At 39.7% G+C, this 25,051-nt stretch overlaps 1 protein-coding gene across 14 annotated transcripts in view; it reads right to left on the bottom strand.

Annotated features, from left to right (window-relative positions):
- NCOA2 (nuclear receptor coactivator 2) overlaps positions 1–25,051 on the bottom strand; it is a 274,099-nt gene that overhangs the window by 54,334 nt on the left and 194,714 nt on the right. For all 14 annotated transcript variants that reach the window (XM_075920545.2, XM_075920547.2, XM_075920540.2 and 11 more), the window contains 5 exons: positions 10,533–10,636; positions 6,937–7,114; positions 4,648–4,833; positions 3,326–3,427; positions 3,091–3,231 (listed from right to left, as the gene is read on the bottom strand). In XM_075920545.2, coding sequence (XP_075776660.1) covers positions 3,091–3,231; positions 3,326–3,427; positions 4,648–4,833; positions 6,937–7,114; positions 10,533–10,636 — 711 coding nt within the window. The remainder of the gene's footprint in view (positions 1–3,090; positions 3,232–3,325; positions 3,428–4,647; positions 4,834–6,936; positions 7,115–10,532; positions 10,637–25,051) is intronic.

Genomic DNA, 25,051 nt, shown 5'->3' with positions numbered 1-25,051 from the left:
TCAGCTCTGTTCCCTCAAAAAATGTGTAAACATCTTTAAAAGGGACTCTTATCCAGATAAAAAAAGCAAGTGTTAACCGCTCCCCCCAAAAAAGCACATGATGAAACTTCTTATACAAATTATTAAAATTAGAGATGAGTCTAAGCCAGTGGTAGGCATGCAGCCCACTGGGGCTCAGACTGGGCAATCTGTGGGCCACAGGCCACATGAGGCCCACTGGGGCTCTACCTGTGGCTGATGGTCTCCTTGGCTCCTCCCCTCCCCACGTCTTATGCACCAGCTGTTTGCAGCATTCCAGCTCAGGGAGGGGAAAAGGAGGAGTGGGGATGGAGCATGAATCAGGCAATTCAGGTGCTCTTAAAAGTGCTGGGAGAGAGGGGAAGGAGAAGGTTAGTGCAGGGCTCCAATGACCCAGTGCATGAGAGACTTGTAGGGGGAGCAGACAGGGAGCCCATGGAGCTGCAGATGGAACCACAGTGGGCCACAGGCTGCGGTAGCCCACTGAGGTGAAGGAGCGCTACTCATGAAGACTACCCACCATTCCTGGCTGCCCATCCCTGGTTTAAGCCAAACTTTCCCTAATGTTGGAGTTGTTTAGATTCAGGATTTTGGTTTGATCTATCAGAGATACGCCAAGGCTGTTATGTTTGGATCTAATCTGAATGCCACCAAATCCAGCTTTAAGGCTCCAGGTTATTATTTGTGATCCATTTCTAATCACAACTGAAATGTTTAGCAATACAAATTGAAGCATTTAAACTATTCACTTACAGTCTGGCTTTCAGATAGTGAAACTAGATTTGCATGCACATGCTCAAAGCTGCTATGCTTCACTTGCAAATATCAGGGAATGTTTAAATGCCCTCCCCCAATTGCTTATTTACCCAGATTTTTTTGAAAAGTTTCTATAGCATAAAACTTATTAGCTAAACATCAAGTAGACTAGATTTAAGTACTAAATCCTGATAGCGTGTCTTTAATTTAATCTATCACAACACACACGTAAACGTGAGTTTTCTGTGTTTTTTATTAACAGTATCCCTGATTTTTTTCTTTTTCTAAGTTTTTTAACTTTCTCTATCACACAGAAATGATTAACATCAAGCACGTTTTCCCAAGAGTGACTTTATTACTCCCTTACACAGTGCTAGAAGAGTTTCGTCAAACTTGTAACACTGGTATGATTGGTTTCCTTCCCTGCCCCCACCCTGTTCTTATATAGAGTGCTGCAAGATTTGAAAGTATTATTTTGGCAGTGAGAAAACAGGAAATACAAGTTAAACAACCAGAAGAGCTTTTGCAGGGTAAAAATGTAAAGAAAAACATAAACCTACAACTACGAAACAATGCAAAGCAGAATTTCACTACAAGGTATGTCATTGTTTTAATTTAACCTTTGAACACCACAAGGTCCACAGCTCTCAGCATTAGCAGCACAGGCACATGCCACATGTCAGGAAATTCCAACACTTCATGCCAGCAAGGATAAATGTGAAATAACTACTTAAATCATTTTTCCAACTAATTCTTTAAGCAAACAAGTCCTCTTCCAGAAATGCCTTATTTCTCAATTCAGCCACTAAAAAAGGTACATTTCAACCAAACCAGCCACACTTCTCATTTGTCACTGACAATCAATTTGAAAACTTGCATTTCTGAGTCTATAACCAGAGTTCCTGTTTTCTGACAATGACCCAAGGTGTATCTGATTCTTCAGGTGTATCTATTTTGCTCTGTCCCCAAATTTCAGCACAGCTGTGACCTGATCAAGTCTAAATGGGAAAAGGTGAGATGGAGGAAAAGATTTTCTCAAACTCAAGGAAATGAGGGAAGTATCTGTGTCAGCATTTTTCTCCCTGTCCATATGAGAGAGAGCTGCTTGTGAAGGAGATGCTTCAGCTTTTCTTTTCGTCTACATCTTCACTGCAGTTTTTATTGGATATTATATTCTTCCCTTCCTCTTCTGAATTGTTGCTTAATATTGTTGTGAAGTGTTTAGCAGCTGTTACGTTATAATACAGTATTAGCACCCAAGTCTTATCAACGGTTTGAATTGCTCACACTCTAAAACCACTTACATTTTCATGCTTAGTTATAGAGAAGTTAGCAACTTTTAAAAGGGAATCTGAGTAAAGCTAGTTGAAGGAGCTTTCAATTTTTCTAACATTTGGTGGAAATCAAATATTTATTTATTTAACCATGTATGCAGAGTCTGATCCTAAGATTTCAACTACATTTCCAATGTGCTGTAGATTAGAATATTTTTTTAAATGTACAATTTGCAAATCAGCATGCCTGTTATGTACATGGCTATACTGTCTGTTAAATACAGGCTATATTTAAATTTTGTTCATCAAATTCGGAGTCAAATTCTGATGATCTTAATCAGCTACTCAAGATAAGCAATCAGTATTTGACCCATGGTAAGAGCTAGTGTAGATGGTGTATGAATAAAAAAAATAAAATCACCTCATCGTAAGAAACACATTGGGAGACCTTCCAATACCCCATATCATCTTGCATTTTACCTCTTTTGTTATCCATGTTCTTGACTGTGTAGATGTGCTAGAGGAATGTTCTAGAATACCTACCAATTGGTGGCCTGCCTTCAGCATAGTACACCCAAGCAGGTCACACCCAAACTTTCTTATAGTGAATTTTAATAGTGAAAATTCATTTTTTGTACAGAAGTAGAATTAGGGCTTTGAATTGTACTCGAGGCACTGTAATATGGAAGCTGACAGTATAATGAAATAATGACTTTTCAGTAACCCCGTTTTCTCTAAGACAATAGCAATGATTTGAATGCTTAAGCACGAATGGCTGATAACATACAAGCATATCACAAAACACCCCTTTTGTGTGTCAGACTGGCAGCAAGAATGGTAAGATTGAGACAGAAAAGTGAGGCAAGAACTCCTTAGCGATACATTTTCTTTACCATTCATTAGGAACATTGGTCTAGAGGGAGGAAAGATTTCAACATCGCTTAATTATCCCATGTGGATGTAATGTGAAGAGAGCATGACCCAAACTCAAATCAACACACAAATAGTTTAAATACAGAAAATACTGAAATATAAACCCAACCTTCCTGATGATGCCTCTTGGCAAAAGATATCTCTCCCTCATGCTGTGCATGGAATCTTTGAATGCATCTTCTCACCAAATCCTCCCAGCCAGGTTTCATGGCTGCTCGCATGGTGCTAGTGTCTAGTGAAGTTATCTTGCCTGAGTTAAATAAAATAGTTATTAGTGATTATTTAACCAAAAAACCTAACCAACCAAACAAAACTCCACCTTCCCAAAACTGTTTTCATAATACCTTGCAGATCTTGACGAGTAGAAAAGCTCTCTGATGAAGGAGGAATTGGCCTTTCCTTCATTGGAACTCTTCTTGCCACACAAATCAAGCAAGACTGCAAATCTTAAATGAGACAATGTTACTCCAGTATTTTTTATTTTAAAGGAGGGAAACCAATGCAGGAAAATACATTTCTGATTAAACCTAATAGGTCTGACAGTCATGAATACAAGAGATAAAGAGTATTGATATGGTCTGCATTTTCCTCACCTACACTGAAAGTCACAGATGGGAAGGTTTTCCTAAAAACAAAAACAAACACACCACACGCCTCTGTGAGGATTCTTTGTGGATCTTTACCTACATGAGTCACAGCATTCATATAGATTCCTCTCTTGAATTTTCTTTGTCTTGAGAAAAGCCTAAGGCTAGGTTTACACTGCAAAGATAAACTGGAAAAAGAAACGCAATTCATGGTACGCAAATTGCGTATCTTCTTCCACTTTACTGTCCCCAAAGAAGCTTTTTTGAAATTTGGTGCGTCTGTATGGTGCAAAATTTTGGAAAAAAAGTCCTCTCTCAACACATCCTTTCTTCCTTGTAAAACGAGGTTTACAGTGATGGCGAAAGAGCGCGCTTCGCTTTTTTGAAAATTTTTCCGAAAAAGTGGACATGTGCCTCGGACACTGCAGTCTAGATGTAGCCTAAGTGTAATAACTAATGGCAATAAACTGTTGCATTTATTTACATGTGTATGTTTTTAGTTGTAGCTCCACAAGTTAGAAAACATTTAACAGAAAATAACACATTGCGTATCTAGAGAACACAATTCTTCAACATTTATATAAATGTTTTCAATTCCCAATTGACAGTCCTTCAAAAATGTCTAAGCACTTGTGCTTCTTGCGGAGGAAATTTCAAATTTGGTGTTCAAAATGCACCTGAGAAAATTTAACTGCTGAAGGAGTGAATAATTAAAGAAATGCTGAACCACAGTAGCTTTCACATTCAGATTACTGAAAATTTGCCTAACAAAATTTTGCTGTCCATGGTCCAAATACTTGCCCAAGTTCAGAGCACGAAATACATGAAACTACTCCTAATTTACATTGGTGTATCTGAACAAATTGTGTGCATGCTAATGTATGCAATGCATATTAAGAGGGAAATTACACAATTTAAAGGAAAAGGGAAAGCCTGCATATCGTCTATTTACCATTACAGAGAAATCACTTTATCTTGATTTCACTGTTGCTACTGATCTATGATTTTTTGGGGGTAGGCTTGGAAGGAGAGGTAAAAGATACCATTAAAATAAGCAAATAAAAATATGCACCATTTACCTTCACCATCTTCTTTGATGGACTTTGGTTGAGAAACAGCAAAGCACTGCATAGTTTCATATTTCTGATGTGTTTCCTGGTTGTCCGGGCCTTCTTCAGCATCCGTTAAAGGTTTTACCAGCATCCGACAATTAAAGGTATGACTGTTACGCCTAGGGGCTTCATTGGACCAAGGTCCCCCATTCACTGAACAAAGCAAGTTCATATAACAAGATTAGTCTCAGAAGTAGACATTCCTTCCAGTCATCCAGAGTGCACACATAAAAATAAAATTAATTATGGTGCTTTGTAAACTGGAGGAAAATCTCATTTAATAAAAAAAATACAATTTCAATATTAAAGTTCTATCCTGCTAGTATAAAATAATTTCATCCTTAAGTGGATCACAGTCCCTTGAGTTCAGTGGTTTAGAAACCTTTTTTCCTCATGACCCAGTTGAAGAAAATGGTTGATACCCACAACTCAACATAATCTGACTAAAGTGTAGGCTCCGGGGTAGGGTGGAGGATGAGAGCTTTGAGGTGTAGCTTTGAGGGGGATGGTGGGGAGCTCCTGCTCAGCCGTGCAGCAGGTATGCTAAGGCTGGCTTCCTGCCTCTCCTGGCAGCACAGACCATGCTGTGCCCCAGAAGCAGTGTGCAGCAGGTTCCCAGACAATGGGAATGTGGAGCTAGTGCTCAGGACAAGGGCAGTGCACAAAGCCCTGTGCACTCTCTTCTCCTCCCCCACCACCTAGCAGCCAGGCCTGCTGCCAGCTGCTTCGGTGGCGCAACGTAGTCTGCAGTGCCAGGACAGGTAGGTAGCTTGCCTCAGCACCCTACTGGCCCACAAGATTACCCTGCAGCAAACAAACCCAGTGCCTGACATTCCACGACCCAGTACTGGGTCACGCCCTGTAGTTTGTAAACCACTGTCCTAGTCCGCCTTTCCTTGAAAAGAATAGACAAAAAGGCCATGCAAAGTTCTAAATATCTGCATCCAAAAAAGAAATAGCACACCCAGATCAACTCTCTGACACAGACATCAGTACTGCTCAAAGTATGTTACCTCTATCTGATAAAAGCTTGGAAGAAAGCGTGTGTAGTAAGGTTATGTGTTTACCAGTAAAAATCTGAGAGTGGGTTAGTTAATACAAAAGAGAAAGGCAATATCATTCAAAATGTATTGGACAGAGTAGGGACACTGGAATATAAGGAGCTAACATGCAATCTACAGAAATGTGAGGCAAGGGGGCTAGAGACAATTTAAAACAAGTATCCACAACTACAGCATAGAACTCCGTAGGATGACTGGGTACAATGGGAATAAAACGATAACCTTTTTGAGCATGCTTAAGAGAAGTGAGAAAGCAAACAAAATCTTAGTTTGCATAAATATAGGCACCGAACAAAGTCAGAGCAAATTATTCTAACACTGCATAAAGTATTAAAGAGGTCATACTTAGAATGGCATCATGCAGAGTTCTGCTTAGCTATATGTAAAAAGTAATAAATAAACAAAGAAGATGCAGGAAAGGCTGATAGGAACAAAGTAGGGACTTATGTTTCTGAGGCCATTAAAAATGCTTCATATTTTCCTATTATTTAATATGTATTTTACAAAAGAGATTATGACAACCTCATTGATATATAAATTTTACAATGAACAGAAATTAAACAATAACTGTTCAAACTATTGTGAACAAAATACATGCACATAAAGTAGTGCCAAAAAAGGTAATATTAGAGGTAATATTAGAAGTAAGTAAAAATAAAGCATGAATGAACATAGTGATAGCTGCAACTAATACAAAACATTTTTTAAAAAAAGAATGGGATAATCATTTGGGAAAATAAACACAACAATGAAATAAAATATCTAACACAAGGCAGCTTCTGTCCTCCTATTGTAAAATGTCCTCTCTTTCTTGTAGCTATGAATCATTTCTTAGAATACCAGTTTACATGAGGGAGAGGGGGAGAACTCACACAGATAATGTTATCAGTGCTTGTAAGGATTCATTCTAAGGAACCCGAAGCAATGTCAGTCATACATCTGCCAGTTACTAGAAGCAGCCTTGAACAAAAGATGACTCCTTTCCCTGCCCCGCAAAAAGACAAAAGGAGGCTGGTTTTCAGAAACAATCATTTGGTACACAGCCTGTAGGTAAACTGACAATAAGCACAGTACATCTAACAGGACCTTTAACTTAAGTAACAGAGTGCTATTAAGTGAAGCAATGAAAACAATGACTTAAACTGAAAATAAATATAAATGAACAATGGCAATTTTCTGAGGGAAATGAATATACCTAAAGATTTTGGCAGCAGGTTTCTGACAAATTCATTGTGGTCCCCTACATGCAGGATGCTATATACACTTGTGTTCATCAGCTCTTCTTGGTTGTACCTTAGGTATTGTGTCACATTCTCCGAAACAAACACAATGTTACCTTCTAGGTTCACTACAAAGAAGAACCCATCAAGGGCCTAGAAGAAAAACAAGAAAAAGCGATAATCTGATTAACAAAAGATATACAGGAAACAATAACCTTTTTAGAGGACAGATGTCTCTTCTTTCCCTCAGGCCTCCCCCAGCTAGCTTGTACTGAAATGCTGAAAAGAATATGAAATTCCATGTAGGGGAATCAAATTCTACTCAAGATGTCGTATTAACTGTTAAAAGGGTTAAAAATGTAGATTTCACATCAAGACAGAAAGAAAAACATGTATTTTGAAAGTGTACTGTGACAGTCAAGTTACTGAACCTTTTAAAAAACTATTTGTTGACTACCTTTTCAGCATATTTTAAATATTATATTTTTGTTTCTCCCCTAATCAGGAGAAAACAAAAGTTCAGTCTCTGTAAGAAGTCCTTAAGCAAAGATAAAAACATAGTTTGTTGCCTAGCAATAACTGTTCTTAGAATGTAAGCATGATTGTGCATAAATAGTTAGGAATAACCCAAAGCTCTCTTCTCTGTTTAATTTTATGACATGTAAACAGACCAGGGACACCGATTTAAATTCAAATAATAAAACCCATTGGATTCAAGCATTCAATTATCAGCTTAGCCCATATGAACCTTTTGCCACTTTGCCTGATATATAATATTGACTCTTCAGAAGGCTGCTTTGAAAAAAACTGTTTAACTTCCATTTTTATTTGAAAATGCAAGGAGGTATTTTTGTAGCAATAGTTAGAGGAACAAACTACTGACAGGAAAAGAGATAACCTGTTTTTTTAGAAATAAAAGTTAGTGGACCCACACTACTGATAAGCCTGAATAAGATGACACAAGTAGGAGTCATCACTGCATTGTGTATTGGCACATGATATAAATGGCTAAACCTTTATAGTACACAACCTATAAGATCCTTAATATGTATTTCTAGCAAATCTAGGCTGTGGATGTGTATTTCACCACTGAGCTGTTAGCTGATTCATATTTATATTCAAATAAAAATAAGTCTGGCTGTGGACTCCAAGCATATCAAAAGGAAATTACTTGTTTTATTATTTACATTATATAAATGTCCACAATATGCTTGATGTTGCACAGATATATTGTATACAAAAAACAGGCCTTAAAGAGCATACAATACAATAAAAAAAACCTCATTCACCTCTGCAGTTGGGTGAAAGAGGGCACAACATACAAGTAAAACATTCAAGTAAATGAATGGCAAATGTCTTGCTTGTTCCATTTTAAATTATATTTTATATAATTTGATGTGTACATACGTAAGTAAACACACATTTATCAGCAAAATCAGTTTACTTTCCAGGTAACAGCTAGCCTGTCAAACCAGCTCATTGCATCAAAATATTTAAAACATATTGAGGCTTCTGCTTTGTAATGCTGATTTACTCTCTCTTCAGATGTATTGCACCATGATAAACAGCTGGAACAATAATGTAAACATGTGCCCCTCCCTTCAGGACTCTCGTTCTGAGAGAAGAACCTCTAACGGGAAACAAAATTGTTAGAAAGAATGAGACCACAGAAATTCTTTTAGAGGATGTGTTGGAAAAGGAAACCAAGTTTCGCCCTTTGGGTTGCAGTGAATTAGTCTCTCTCTTCTGCACACACACACTCCCCTGCCTCTGACAGGACATTTGTGAAAATCACATCTAGCAAATTATGATGAATACTATTTACTTCCTTCAACAGGAAACACTTGCAACTATGAGGACACCTCCAATTAAATGGTATAATAGAAAATAGATTTACATTTCTAAATCAGATCACATAACTAGCATGCAGTCAGTTGTCTTTCCTATTGTTTTTCTTACTTCATAGACAAAAAAAGTGGACTCACCAAGCCCATGAGAATTTAAAAAAGATACAAACACTCAATTGCATTTCCTTACACAGATAAAGATACACAGAATATATCTGTAGTGTTTTCACAGAGAATGTATAGCAACTTTGTGATATTTTAAGTATCAATTGCACATATTTGTTATGGTCAATGCAGAATGGCTTCATGATAGAGGAAAAAATAAATTACATAATACATTTGAATAAGAGGGATGCTGCAATAGCTAAACACAATAAGGAACACAGGGGTAATATTTTAGCCTTAAATTAACTTTGTGTCTATGATTAATTCAGATCTTTATGATAAATTAATATATCCACAAAGACTGGAATTACTACACAGCTGTGTATGAGCTAAGAGGTTTAACTTTGCTTCTTAGCAAAAACAGCAACATTCAGTTCAGTGAACAAGTGTAATAAATATTAATTGAAGTTTTCGTCTAATGAACGTAACACACTAATTATTCAGGGAACAACTTTTTCAGGCTGTCTAATCTAACCTATCTAATGTTCTGCCTTGTAGTCTGAGAATTTTTCAGTGCCCTAATTTCATATACAGCTCAGAAAACCATGTCAGATTTCTGTGTTTTTATCTAATGAGTCATGGAAAGTAATTCAAATATTTATCACCGGTATACTTATTAGGGTTTATAGTTGGCTGATGTTCCATTTTTCAAATAATGGGGGGGGGGGGGGTAATTTATATACCTGTCAAACTTGGCTCCTTTAGCTAGACTCAGGGCTTTTTTTTTTTTAAAAAAAAAAAAACATTTTCTCTAAACCAATATTTATCCCTCCTTACAGATGAAGGTCATGTCAGAATGGGTCTTAAATGTTTGTAACAGATCATAAATAGGTAAAATATCAGTGACAGACATATATGGCAGTTGCATAATATGTTAGCATCCTTGGAGACATGCATGGACTACAGATAACAATGATATCAAGGTTGCATTTCAGAATTAAAGTTTGAGCCATGCACCCTCTCACAGCCATGCACATTTTTTTGTTAAGCTAACTAAAAACATTATTGTGTGAAGAATTCTCATAGCTGAATATCTGTATAATCAGGAGGGAAAACAAGCATGGTACCTTTGTTGAAATGGCAAAAATAATTAAAACAATGTGTAACTATGATGAATAATTTTAGATAAATACTTCCTTCCCCCAGTCCATATATATGCATGTTGTAAGTCAATATAATGAACAAATAAATTTATCAAATCCCCATATTTCAGATTGTACAAAAATAGGCATATACAAACACAGAAAATTAGGATATTTCATAAAAATACTGGTGCTCAAGAAATAGCCACAAGTGCAGTGATTAAATATATTATATGTTGCTTTGGTTTTATTCCTGCTTGCTGGGAATCAACATTTTGTCACTGAATTAAATGTAATAGGATCATTAGCATGCTCTGGATTTGTGATATGGCATGGCATCCTAGTAGCAAGGTTTTACAAAAGTGATAACATTACACCATGCCTTTAAAAATTTGATTTTTTCACTTCATGGCATTTATCTTGATACACTATGCAGCAAAATTAACTCCAATGTAAAGAAAACTTTGGGCATTTCACCTCAAGCATCATTGGTCCAAGCGCATCCTTGTCAATGACACTCTGACCTGTAGATGATACATCTGCTTTTTGCACTTCATCTTCATTGGCTGCTGCTGCTTTCTCTGCATTAAAGAAAACAACGTGTTAAATGACAGAACAGAGATCATAAAAAGGTATCAATTTTTTCAAGTTCACAGCAGCTTCTGACATAGCTACCAAGCAGATGCAGTGCAAACCTTTATGGCTGAGATTAAAGAAACCTATGTCATGATATGTGGAAGTAGAACTAGTGGGTTAACTTTTCAACTCAAAAACTGTAGGCTCAAATCATTCTGTAGGATACCAATGAAATAGATTTAGAGATTACATCCACGTCCTGACAAGGTGTCTGATGAAACTATAGAGCACACACATGCCACACAACATGGCAAGACAGGCGCTCTTTGCTTACAAAGAGGTGAAGAGCTTACTGGAAGACCTCGCAAAGCACCTGTCTCACTATCCTGGCACTCTCTCTACATCAGCACTACACTTAAAAAGAAAATGGAACTCATATTAGACTGATCTAGAGTTCATGCATAAATGAAAGAGCCTTTGCACTCCGATTTCCACAGCCCCCAATTTTTACTGTTTATCATTTAAAAAGTAGTATCTTAACACTATGCCATTAGCCTATGGTTGATACACAACTACATACAACACGTTTTAAAGTCATACTATAGTTAATTTTCTCTACTGTCATTTATGCATATTTACCAATATGCATATAAAATACATATAATTTCAAGTGTAGTGCATGAAAATTATAAACAGAAGCAAACAACAACAACTTTTTGGGTGCATAACATCTATAATGGTGTTTCAATTATACACATATGAGCACTTTGCACCCTTCGGTGTGCTCCATGTTGCAGTATTAAACAAACATCCAAAACAGAATTTTGTCCTCAAAATATCTCATAAATCCAATTAATTTAGCAAATCTGTACGGACAGTCATTCAAATCCACATTAAATATTCTGGGTTTTTTTTAGTTTAAAGGGGAACATTAACAAAAAATGTTAAAGTTAATGTTACACCTCATTATTGTATTTTGTTAAGAAACCTGAATCTCAAATACATTTTAGCAAACGGCCAATAACACACAAAATCTAAAAAGTAACCTAGAGTGACAACAGACATCTAAAAGCCTTTGGATTTACTATTCTATAGTAATCGTGTTATACAGGTTGGACCTCCCAAAACCTCCTGTTTCCCTAGGACAGAAACCTGGTGGGGACAATTTTCCCCTGCTGCTTCTGGTGGGGAGGGGGAGTGAGGAGAGTGGGGCCATTTAAAGGCACAGCATCTTTTTTTTTTTTTTTTTTTGCTCAACAACTTTGGTCTCCCCCCTCTTTTCTTCTCAACAGAATTTTTTCCCATGGGTTTTTTTGAGGGGGAGAGGGGTGGAGAGGGTGTTCGGTATCTTTTGTTAAACCATCTGGCAACCCTAGTCCCAAAAATCTATGGATTTCCTTCCCCAAGATCAGTGTGTATCTATTAGCGATAATATGGAACAGAATCCTTGGAATTTTCCCCTTCAAGAATGGGAGAACTAGAACACACCCAATTATCTGCAATGAGTGATTTTACCAATGCATTCCCAAGGTTCTGCCCTGACTTCTGCACCCTGTACACTGCCAGCCCCCTGCTCTGGACAATCCAAGCAATGCCGGGTAAGCCTGCTAGTGAGTGTTATAATTAAGACAATATAATGTCCTTGTAAACTCACACAAACTAATAAGAGATTCTGCTTGGACTGAAGATGGCATAAAGCTTTTTGGGAAAGGGAAAGGGAAAAAGGTGGACAGACTTCCAATCCTTAGCTGAAAAAAAATTGTTGGGAATAAAATCTAGCCATTCTTCATATGCTCCAGGACAGCAGAGTTTGTATCATACTATGTTAATGCTGGAAATATTTACAGAAATGTTTACTGATGCTGAACGCCAGGTCCAGCTCCTAGAAAAGTCTGGGAGTCTGAGTCCCATGATGTAGCTGATATCATAAGCAATCCCTGTTTTCTGTAGCACACTTAAATAATTCCATCTTGCTGTACACATTAATTCCACACAGTAGCCATCAACATTCTCTTGACTCCCCACTACAGCTCAATATTAATAATCTATGTCATTTGAAATATGGGATTACTGTACAGTTTTTTCAAGACAATGTATAAAAATGGCTCTAGTTCCAATTTCCTTTATACAGGGAGCCTAAAAATCATATCAGATGTGCAACAGGTGGGAATAGGGAGGAGAGAGAGGCACAGAGCTAATTAAAACATTATGATGTTAATTTCTTTTGTGAACAATTATGGCTAGATGAAGATTGCAGATCACGGAAAGTATCTGGCACAGCTCTGTTCAAAGCATTGGTGCTTCCTAGTTATTTCTTTACTGGATTTACAAAGACAGGTTAGTAATTTTCACTGTTTATTTCTCACATACTACTGATCTACTGATAGTTGATAAAGATTCTTCATACTTTTATAACTGCAGAATTCACATCACTCAGTAATTCTCTTGGCTTGACCAGTATTTTGCATCTCATTAATATAAACACTTTCTATCTCTGCTGCTTACAAATGAGTTTGAATCAAAAGCAAATGAAGTTTCAGAGGGGTAGCCGTGTCAGTCTGTAACTTAAAAAAACCCTTGAAAAATAACAAATAGTGTTGCAGCACCTTTGAGATTAACAAAATCTGTAGATGGTATCATGAGCTTTTGTGGGCTGTGCCCATGAAAAGTGAGTTGTGCACACAAAAGCTCATCCACATTTTTTTTTGTTTTAAGGTGCTGCAAGACTATTCATTATTTTTTAAAGTTTTTTTCAAGCAAATGAAGGCTATTTTAATGTGTATTACAGTAGTTGTTTTTGAAAATTGTACATGGATACACTTTAAGATTATGCATACTTTATCCATCACTCAATAAAAATAACATACCCTGCACTGTGCCCTATGAGCACATGAAACACCCTCTTTAGTTTAAAGGTTCAGGTGTTCTAAGGGCATTACAAATTAAAAAGGGATGTTCACCTGCCAGATTTTACAACTGGATTTGTGATTTAACTGTAAAGTGTGTAAAAATCTCACTACACCGCTTCCAACTGGCTAACACATCTACGCAGCATTACACACACAAGTTATTTCAGCTAAGAGTCAGCACGGTGACTTATGTTCATGAAATGAACTAAAGATCTGTCTGCTGAGGATCATCATAGCCAATGGTGATCTTCAGGTTTTGCAATAGAATTATCCACTTTTGATTGAACTATAGCCTATTTTTGGAGAATCCATCAACAAACACAGAGAAAGCAAGTGGACCCAGAGATTAGCAATTTTTAAAGGATCCTAGCAGACTGTGTTTTTAAACATGGAGGTTGGGATAAATATTTGAAATAAATAATTTATTTTCTGATACCACACAGTGTCAACTGAGAGCAAAATTCTGTTGTAAGAAAGAATAGAAAACACAAACAGGCCTGATAATTATAGCATTACCTACTCATTATTTTACCATGAATTCCATGATATTTGGTGTTTAACTTAAAGTCCCAGCTTCTGGAGTCATGTGATGATTAGGTGAGACTCAAGGCTTTTCCTAATATGTTAGCCATCATACTGTGGGAAAATTCTTAAAAACATGAACCATAAAGGCTCAAAAACTAGAAAGCAAATAAAACCACAACATTTATTGTTTGGCTTAAATGTATTGTAAATCTCGGTATTTGGGAGCCCCACCTGATGATTTTTCAATACCTGAGCAGGCAAAACTGCAATATAGGAGGGCCCATTACTGAAAATACAGTAATTCCTCATTTAACACGGTAGATACGTTTCAGAAAATGATCATGCTAAGTGAAAACGTGTTATGCGGGGTCAATTTTCCCATTGAAAATAATGGAAAAGGTGGCAGTTGCGTTTCAAGCACACGTGCGCTCGCAGCTCCAGCCTGCACTTGTTAGCAGCTGGGACCGGGACATAAGGTTGGGGGAGAAAGGGGACTGTTTATAGCAGGGAGGGGAGGTGTTTGGCTCTGGAGAAGGGAAGGGAAGGACAGGAGAGGAGGCTTGCAGCAAGAGACTGGGTTTCCCCAGCTGGCCGGTCACCGACAGCTGCGCGGGGCTTACTCTGCCTCCTTACAAAGCGGTGGAGGTTTGCTGCTCACCGCGCAGTTCCCTGGTGACCCCTCCCCCCGGCCAGATGCCTTGTGTCCGGCCAGAGGGGGTCACCGGGGAATGGCACGGTGAGCGGCAAACCTCTGCCACTTTGCAGGGAAGCAGGGGAAGCCTCGCACGGCTGCCGGTCAGCCCTAGGGGAAATCGTGTTATTGCATGATGGGGTCGTGTTGTTTGAAAAATGTTCCCTTAAAAAAAAAATCATGCTATCGCAAAAATGTGTTAAGCAGGCATATGGTAAGTGAGGAATTACTGTACTCTTATGAATAATCTCGAAATCAGTAGGTCTATTTATTTGATTGAAACGGACATTCTTTACCGCAGTCAAATTATGTTTGGAACAGAGAAGAAGGCAAGATACATCAGGGAGCCAGTTGAAAAAAGGGCATAAAGAAGCTTGTACAGGTTGAACCTCTCTTCGTCCAGCACCCTTGAGGCCTAACTAATTCTGAACCAGAGAATTTTATGGACCATGGGAGGTTAATATTGTCTAGAAGCATTACCAACACTTCCACTGCTTACTGGGCTCTTAGACGACATTAGAGCTAAATAACAGCACAGAACACTGAGCGCCAGGACCAGTGGCTAGAAACAAACTTTATGGGACCACAGGAAACTTGCCACATCCATTGAAAGTGCACATCTGGCTAACTAAAATCATGCCGGACCACGGATGTTGCTGGACCAGAGAGTTCTGGACTAGAGAGGTTCAACCTGTATAAATGGTGGATTTGCTAAATGAATCCCACATTAAGTGAGGGGAGAAGAACTGACCTATTTAAGGGTAGGGAATAGGCATCTGGAACTAGCTTTATGCATAGGTTTGCCAGGCATCTGGTTTTCAACTAGAATGCCCAATCAAAAAGGGATCTGGCGGTTTAGGTCATCACTGCTAACAGGGTTGTTAAAAGTTGGGTTGGTGGCAGTGCAGGGCTAAGGCAGGCTCCCACTCTGGCCTGGCTCCCAGAAGCAGATGATATGCTCCTGTGACCCGCAGGCCTGCACCCCAACCTCTTGCCCCAGCCCTGAGTCCCCTCCTTCATCCCAATCCTCTCATCCCTAGTCTCACCTCAGAGCCCAGATAGAGCCCTCACCTCAACCTCCTGCCCCAGCCCAGTGAAAATGAGTAAGCCCATGAGAGTTGGGGAGTGTGAGAGATGGGGTGAGGTGGGATGGAGTTAGCGGGGTGGGGCCTTGGAAAAAGCACGGGACAAGGATGTTTGGCTTTCTGCAATCAGAAAGTTGGCAACCTTATTCATGGCAGTGGAGAGTTTACCTCCATAAAGGGAATTCTCTGCTAGCTGTTTAGGTTCAGAATCCATCTGTAGTGTTGTAATAGTGACAGAGTACAAACCAGAATTTGCACCTATTCATATGAACAGAGTTAACAAGACAGAGACCATACTTGCAAAGTTAAACTGCAAAAGCATTTATGTAATTTGGAATCTACCCATGAAATAATTATCAGCCCTGTTCAACGAAAAGTTTAGCCTACAGACTAGAAAATTTAAAAAAAAACTCCTTTGAGACATACTTTTATGCTAAATAAACACATACACATGAAATGATGTAGCATTTTCGCAATTTAAAATTTAAATTACAGAATTACTGACAGGTTTACAGTTGTGTAAGTATGAATATACATGATATTTTTGTATCCACAAGTAAAAAACAAGCATTTTTACAGTATGCTCAGCACTGGGAAAGTTTGAAGTTTTATCTGAAGCTTATCCTGGATTCAGATACAATCAAACCTTTATTAAAGCACACTAGTTTGGTAGGAATTCTAAAATCAAATGGAGAGAAGCCAAAAAGAAGAATTTAAAGTCTCTTGAAATACTTTTTAAACACAGAACGTTTATTTTAAAAATTTCCCTACCTACACCTACAAAATATATTTTCTACATTATTTTGGTCCCTTAGATGTTTGAAAGATAAATAAAACAGGAAAGGATTTAAATCTTTCTCTCTCTCTCAAACAATACATCCCTGTAGTTACAGTATCACAATTAGATGTGCAATCCAAGCATTCGCTCTTTTGTCTGTTTCTATACTTTACCCCCTTTCCCTCAATGAAACTGCTTTGACAAACAATCCCTTCTTGACCCCTTCGCTGACTTGCAATCCAGAAATCCAATACAAATTAATGAGACTTCCAATTTCAAAACAAAGAACAAAATCTGAGAGTCTCTTTAGGGACTATGTTAAGGTGAGTCAAACTACAAAAGAAACAAAGAGATTTGCATGAATATATTTTATACATTTATTTTTTTCTCATATAGCAACAACCATTATGGTCGTTTTCTACTGGAACAAAAGGAACACGAAAAGTGAGTGAGGAATCATTAGACATATAAGCAATACAAGTGTATTGAAAATGGGAGAAGGGGAGTGATAATAGATTTGAAGAACATCCGGATTATGTTGCTCTACATTATAGGTATTATCACACATACATTTGAAAGTGAAATTTCAGATTTTTCACTGATATGAACAGCAGCATATCACAAAGCATGCCACAAGCAAAAAACAAACAAAACAAAAAACCCGTGGCCAAAGAAAGCAGGTATTTTCTGCAGCACTTCTTTAAAAGAGAGCTTCTCAGCTGACACATACATTTTATTTTCTTCATAATTTTCTACAGTTGCTATTGGAATGTCATGTCCATCCAAAGTCATGTAATCTTATTTATTGAAATAACAGACCAAAAATGCAAACAGAGATTTTTCTCGTCAGTAATACCAGAACATTCATTTCTCTACTGGAAAACAGCCACGACTCAAGAGACATCCTTATAATTTAACCAACTATAGCAGCAGCATCACTAGCACTGATTACTTGAAGGTGACTTAAATATATGCTATACATTTCTGAATCTACAGTTAAAATTAAATTCTACCTCAAATGCTTTTAAAACACCTAATTTTCCTCCATTTTTTTCACATTTGAATATGCATTAGACAGCCATTTGTGGGTAGTCTTATTTCCCGTGTTGTCAGCTAATCTTTCATAAAGCAACAGGGGAGAGACTAAAGAAGTAAAAGATAGGGAAGTGTGATTATGAAAAAGCATACAAATTGGCAGAGGATAGAAATAGATCTAGTACCTAAAGCTACTTTTAACTAATTAAAAAAAACAATTAGGCTTCTACTTGACTCTTTAAATTTCACAGCTTCATATTTATTAATTTTATAGTAAGAAAAAATGTTTTTATTAATTCAATGTGTTCCAATCACAGACCAGCAAAGACAATACAAGGTATGGTGAAGCAAAGCAATTAACATTTTTTAAATTACTCCAGTGCTTGGTTAATCATGCTTTTCCCTCTAGTTAGACTAATCAAAGCATTAGGATCTTATAACTAAAATGATACTATAAATATTTAAACTTATTTGTTAATCAGTTTCCAGGACTTCAACATAAACGGCTCCCTCCAAAAATCTAACAATTTTTCAAAAGACTGTAGTTAAAGAAATTGTAACTATTTCAGTAACAAACTGTAAGATTCAGCAGAAGGTTTGTGTGTCTCCCGCATGAACACACCTACTCGTTATTTAGGGAACTGATTACAAATCGAAGCTGCTGTCACACCTTACAGCATAACTGTGCACAGAGTAAAGACCCCATTAGATTAGCATACTTATTTTCCACTTAAACTATAGATCAAATACTATAGGAAAAGCTATGTAATATCCCAGAAAGATTTTAGGTGGTAAAAGAGGAAAGTATTATACATCTGCACTGAACTAAAATTAGACAAGTTGCCATATGGTTCTATGAAGCCAGCAGCACATTCTTATTCATTAGGAAGCATTCTGCTAACATCAAAACACAAGGCCCTTCCTGTGCTCTTCAAATGTGTTTATCTTTTCAACATTAATGCACTAGAGATTATCAGGTTGCTGAAATCTCCTACAGCACACATTAAAAAAAAAAAGCGCAGATGCATTTTTTCCTCCGCACTTTTACTCACTGTGAGTAGTCTAAAAGCAAAGCTTAAAACTGCCTCACTGCCATCCTCACAAATAAGGTCTTGTCAGAAATCATCGACAGCTTGATGAGCCTATCCCAGCTCAAACTGATATCAAAATCTGGTTCCCCACCCCTGCTTCAGACTTTGTTACACTTTTTAAACACACGTGAAGATTAGAAGATTGGAAGCTGTAAGCTTGCTTATTAACCCAGGAACAGTGATACACTATGTTTAACACTAAGAATATTATATTCTTTTCAGAATTGCCAACATACATTTGGCCTGATTAGCCTTCCTCCTTTCCCCCCTCAAACGGTGATAAGTAACTTCTATAAAATACTAGCACCATTATGAGCCTTCCCTTCCCACAAAGAGGAAAAGTGTAACAAAACCTTGATGCAAACGTTAAAATTTTGGAGAAGAGGAAGTTATTCACCTTGTGCAGTAATGATGCCTCTTCAAGATGTGTGTCCCTGTGGGTGCTCCACTACCCTCCCTCCCACTTTCTACTTTGGAGTCCATTAAAGGATTTCCAGTAGAAAAGGAATGGAGGGGACCCGTGTCATCCACACAGCCAACAGACAAAAACAGAGCAAGACGGCGACTGCGCATGCGTGACATGGGAAGGCACTACTAGGCTAATAATCTCCAATTGCCGGCACGAAGACACATTGACATCTGAGTGGAGCACCCACAGGGACACACATCTCAAAGAGCCATCATTAATGCACAAAGTGAGTAACTTCCTCTTCCCCTTCAAGTGGTGTTCCTGTGGGTGCCAGTGGGTGACTAAAAAGCAGTACCTGTGATGTGTAGAGGACGGTCTTTGGAATCATCTATGAAAAGAGGCAAGGACAGTGTCGTCCTCAGAGGCATTAGGTAATGGTCCTTGCTGTAATGCATAGGGTGTGTCTAGACTACAGGGATTTTTTGAAAAAAGTGGCTTTTCGAAAAATCGTTACTTGCATCTAGACTGAAGCCGCGTTCTTTCAAAAGTAAATTGAAAGAATGCAGCAGTTTTTTTGATCGCAGTAAACCTCGTTTTGTGAGGAAGAACACCTTTTCTTCAAAAGTATTCTCTCAAAAAAAGGTGCTATGTAATGCAAACTGTGCTTTTTCGAAAGAGAGCTTCCAGAGTGCCTGGGTGCTGTCTTTCGAAAAAGCAGCTCGCTTTTCAAAAGAAGTGGTTGCAGTCTAGACACTCTCTTTCGAAAGAGGCTTGTAGTCTAGATGTAGCCATAATGTTACGTGAAGGTATGGGATGAAGAACATGTAGCTGCCCTGCAGATGTCGGCCAGAGAGACATCTAGAAAGTCAGTCTATGCAGCCATTGCTCGTGTGGAATGTGAAGTGACCATCTGTGGTGGTACTTTGTTTTGGAGCCTGTGACAGGTATTTATGTAATTTGATATCCATTTGGGTATGTGTTCGGTGGAGACGGCTGTTCCCTTGTGGGGATCGGACGTAGATATAAAAAGTCTATTGCATTTTCTAAAACATTTAGTCCTGTCTATGTAAAATGCAAGTGCCTATCTTGCATCAAGGGTGTGTAATATCACTTCTCTTGGGGAATCATGTGGTTTATGGTAGTAAGTGGTTAGGTAGGTAGGCTCATTAACATAAAAATCAGAAATGACTTTTGGTAAAAATTTAGGATGGGATCTGAGAATGATCTTGTCCTTGGTTAAGTGCGTATAAGGTGGATCCGCCACGAGGACTGCAATTTCACCTACACGTCAGGCAGATGTGATTGCAACAAGAAAGGACGCTTTTGTGGCCATGTGCTGTAGTGACGCCGTCACTAATGGTTCAAAAGATGGTCTTGTTAGTGAGTCCAGTACAAGGTTAAGGTCCCATGGTGGAACAAGTGGGCATACGTGCAGATATGCTTTGAATAGACCAGCTAAGAACTGTTTGGTGATCGGATGAGTGAACACTGAGACATTATTTACCGGTTCATGAAAGACCATGATGGCAAAGAGATGAATTTTGTGGAGGTGACGGAGAGCTCTTTATCACGGAGGTCCATTAAGTATTCCAGCATGGTAGGTACTAGGGAGATGTGTGCTTGTAGACGGTGCTGATTGCATCATTCTTGAAACTGCTTCCATTTGTTTTGATAGATGTACCTTATAGAAGGACAACAGCTACTGAGGAGGATGTGTTTTATTCTCTGAGAGCAGGTAAGTTTGTCATTCTGGAAACATGAAGAAGCCAGATGGTGATCTTTAGAGCCTGAGGGTTCGGGTGACACGTTCGTCCATTGTGTTGAGTTAGGGATTGGGGACTGATAGAAAGGAGAATGAGGTCGGCAATTGACAGGTAATGGTGGTAAGGAAACCACTGATGTCTTGGCCAATATGGAACTATCAGATTGACCTTCGCTTGGTCTGCTTGAATCCTATGGATTACCCTGGGAACCAGGGGAATTGGAGGGAATGTATATGACAGAGGGGCAGTCCATGATATGGCGAATCATGCTTGCCCTGCCCTGCTCATGAACAGAAGTGATGACATTTGCGATTGACCATTATCGCAAAAAGGTCTATGACCAGAAATCCCTAATGTTGGAATATAGGCAGGATGATTCTGAGACTGAGCTTCTGCTCACTTTGTTCGGAAAAATGCCTGCTCAGTTTGTCTGCCATGTTAATCTGTTGGCCTGGTATGTACATTGCTGTCGGTGTGATGTTGTTCTTCATGCACCAGTCCTAAAATTTGATTGCCTTGGCACATAGTAAGTGTGATCGGGCACCCCCTTGTCTGTTGATGTAATACATACATGATGTGTTGTCCATGAAGACATGAATCATATGATCACAGATGAGTGGCAGGAAATGAAGACAGGCGTTGGCAGACCACCTTGAATTCCAAAATATTCATGTTGAACCTCGCTTCTCATTGCAACCATCTGCCCTGGACCGTGTGGTGTCCTCAGTGAGTGCCCTAGCCCAGAAGGGCTATTACCCGTGAGGGGTCTCAGCAAAGGAAGGGCACTCTAGAAAGGAGGTTGTGTGGGGGAGTCCACCATCGCAGAGTTGTCAGCACCAATGTTGTGCTTGGTGAAGCTGTGTCAGTTGGGAGCATACACTGATGCCAGCCAAGCCTAAAGGCATTGAATATGGAATCCCATAAGAGGTACCATGAAAATAGCAGCTACCATGTGGCCTAGGGCCTGAAGTCATGTGTGAATGGTTGTCACCAGGACATTAAGTATACTATCTTATGTCGCACAGGGTCTCAAAGCAGTGTAGAGGAAGAGATGCCTTGGCCATCATAGAATCTAGTAATACTCCAATGAATTCTATTCTCGGGGTGGGATCCAGAGTAGATTTTTTTGCATATTTATCAGAAGATCCAGACAAGAGAAAATGTCTCAGGTAAGGTCTGTCATGATTAGAGTCTGTTGTCTTGAAGTCCCTTTGATTAGGCAATCGTCTAGGTACGGGAATATGATGATGCCTTGCTTTCTGAGGAAGGCATCACCATGGCCAAAGTCTTGAAAAATACATGTGGTGCTGCCGAGAGTCTAAAGAGAAGGACACGGTACTGGTAGTGTTTATCGCCCACCATAAACTGGAGAAACCTCCTGGGGCAGGGTGTTTTGTTATATGAAAGTATGCGTCTTGGAGATCGAGGGCTGAGAACCAGTCCTCCTTGTGCAGTGCAGGAATGATGGTTCCTAAAGCCACCGTCCTAAATTTGTGGTTGTGGACAAACTTGTTGAGTCTCCTGAGATCTAAGATGGGTCTCCATCTCTTTTTAAAGTAAGCAAATAGTTGGAATAGAATCCTCTTCTGTGAATTCTGGGTGGAACTTGCTCTATGGTCCCTGGCTGAATAGTTTTTGTACCTCTGCTTGTAGAAGGGGCTTGTGAGAGAAGTCCTCAAAGAGGGACAGGGAGGGAGAGTGGGTAGGGGGCATAGACGTAAAAGGGATCATATATCCAGTTCTTATGATCTTGAGAACCCATTGGTCCATAGTGATGAGGGCCCACTGATGGTAAAAGGGCCTCAACCGATGATGGAAAACATGGACTGTGTGCACCAGTGTTCCCTCTAAGCTGTGCAGCAGCACAGCTTCACAGGGGATTAATCAGCTCTACCCAATCAGAGACTCAGGGCTCCATGCACAGAGCTGGGCAAGGCTGATTAATCACTTGTGAAGCTGTGCTACCACACAGCTTATAGAAAACATTTGAGGGACCGGATCAGGCCCTCGACCACACCTTCACATTTGCTGTTTAAATGATGCTGATTGAGGGGTGTTCTGGGCTCTTCTTCTATTGGGCTGTTGTTTTGGACTGTTATCGAATGGTCTCTTAAATTGTCTTTGGTAGGAGGCATCCCCTGATCTCTGCTATGGTGTGCATCTCTTTCTCTTGTTAGGCGGCATGTACTTTTAGGGTTGCAGTTATTCTGGCTGCCATGTCCGCTACGTCCATTGACGCCTGGAGCACTGTTCAAGCAATGGATTGGTCCATCTTCATAATGGACTGTAGTTGTGGTCTCTTTTGTTCAGGGATGTCATTTTGCCAATTAGACCAGGTTGCAGGAGTTGCTTAGTCATAATTAGCGAGGAAAGCCATGTAATTGGAAATTCTAAACTGGAGAGTAGCCAAAGAAAAGACTTTCCTTCCAAAAAGATTGTGTCTTTTATACTCTTTGTCCTGGGATGTCGATTTGAATTCTAGCTGTCTGGAATGATGGCACACAGAATCTACCACCAAAGAAGTTGGCTGAGGGTGGGAAAAGAAGAAATCCATCCCCTAGCCGGGACAAAGTACTTTATTCCAATGACTAATCGAAGGGATGATAGAGAGACTGTCTGTCATATGGCTTCATATGGTTCCAAGATAGCCTCGTCTATTGGCAGTGCTATCTTTGAAGATGTGGTGGGCTGTAGAATTTTAAGCAACTTGTGCTTCTTTACTTGTACTTCCTTTAGGGCTATGTCTTGTGACTGTGCTACCCTCTTAAATAGGTGCTGAAATTGCTTCAGGTCATCAGCATGGGGAAAGGAAAAGGAAGGAGAAACAGCCTTGTTGGGGGACAAAGACGACTGTGGGAGTGGAGACTCAATGTCTGAGTCGGACTGAGGAAGGTTGTCAGCTTCCCCTGCAGGACCTGTCTGAATGATGACCAAAGGTGATGGCGGGGGATGGGTCAGAGACGGAGTATATGGCAGAGGAGACCATGTGTGTGCCGGGGTGGCCACAGTTAGCTCCCGCGATTGATGCCACGGTTCCCAGGGTGACCACTGAGGTTGATGATGTTGTGGTGGATAAGGCCATGGGTAGTGAAACCAAGGGTACTGTAAGTGATGGTATTGTGGTTTATGCATGCTTGAATGCCAGGAAGTGGTTGAGCCAGTTGGCGAGGAGTGCTAGGAGGAGAATCTGCTCCCATGCCCAGTGCCGGGACCAGTACCTGGGGAAGATGTAGTAGGGGACAATGACATATTCTCAGAAGAGTGTCAATGTAGGTTAGTGTCCTCCAGCCTAGGGGAATGCAGAGGTGTGTTATCTCTCAGCACAGTGAAGAAGGCACCAATGGTTGTGTCGCTCGGTGCCGAGGCTCTGTTGTTTTCTGTGCCCTTAGCTTTGGCGCTTGCAGTGTGAGAGTGTGCCTCAGTGCTGGTGTATGCTGAGAATCTGAAGACTGTGGTGGCACTGGTGGATATCTGCCTTTGTTGGTGTTGGAACCAACGGTGTGGAGGAGATGGCCTCCTTCTTATGTTCTGACTCAGAGTCTTTTGTCGGTGCCATTTTCTGCTTTTGCTCTGTGCCAGAGGTAGATGGCACCAGGGAGCACATGGCATGGGATGTCAATGGCATGGCTGGTAAAGACCCTGCCATAGAAACTCAGGACTTACAAGAATCTCACACAGGCAATGAATTGGCCCTTTTCCTCGGAATTAGATTCCGAAGGTTCAGTTATCTTGGCCTCTGGCAGCTGGAGGGATTTCCCACATAGAACATTTTTAAGCCTCATCTCATGGCCCTGGTGATCATACTGTGACTGTGGGCATTTCTGAGCCACATGGCCTTTGCCAAGGCACTGTATACATGGGGGCTGTGTCTACACTGGGCCACTTATTCTGGAAAATCAGCCGCTTTTCCAGTATAAGCTGCGAGCTGTCTACACTGTCCCTTGAATTTCCGGAAAAGCAATGACGCTCTACTGTACAAAATCAGCCGCTATTCCGGAAAAACTATTCTGCTCCCGCTTGGGCATAAGTCCTTATTCCGGAACACTGTTCCGGAAAAGGGCCAGTGTAGACAGCCCAGTAGTCTTTTCCGGAAAAAAGCCCCGATCGCGAAAATGGTGCCAATGTAGACGCTCC

Source organism: Pelodiscus sinensis, chromosome 2, assembly GCF_052426305.1.
Source record: "Pelodiscus sinensis isolate ZL-2025 chromosome 2, ASM5242630v1, whole genome shotgun sequence".
Taxonomy (NCBI): Eukaryota; Metazoa; Chordata; order Testudines; family Trionychidae; genus Pelodiscus; species Pelodiscus sinensis.
Note: the sequence above shows the minus strand (reverse complement) of the source record. Positions and strands in the feature narration are given on the sequence as shown.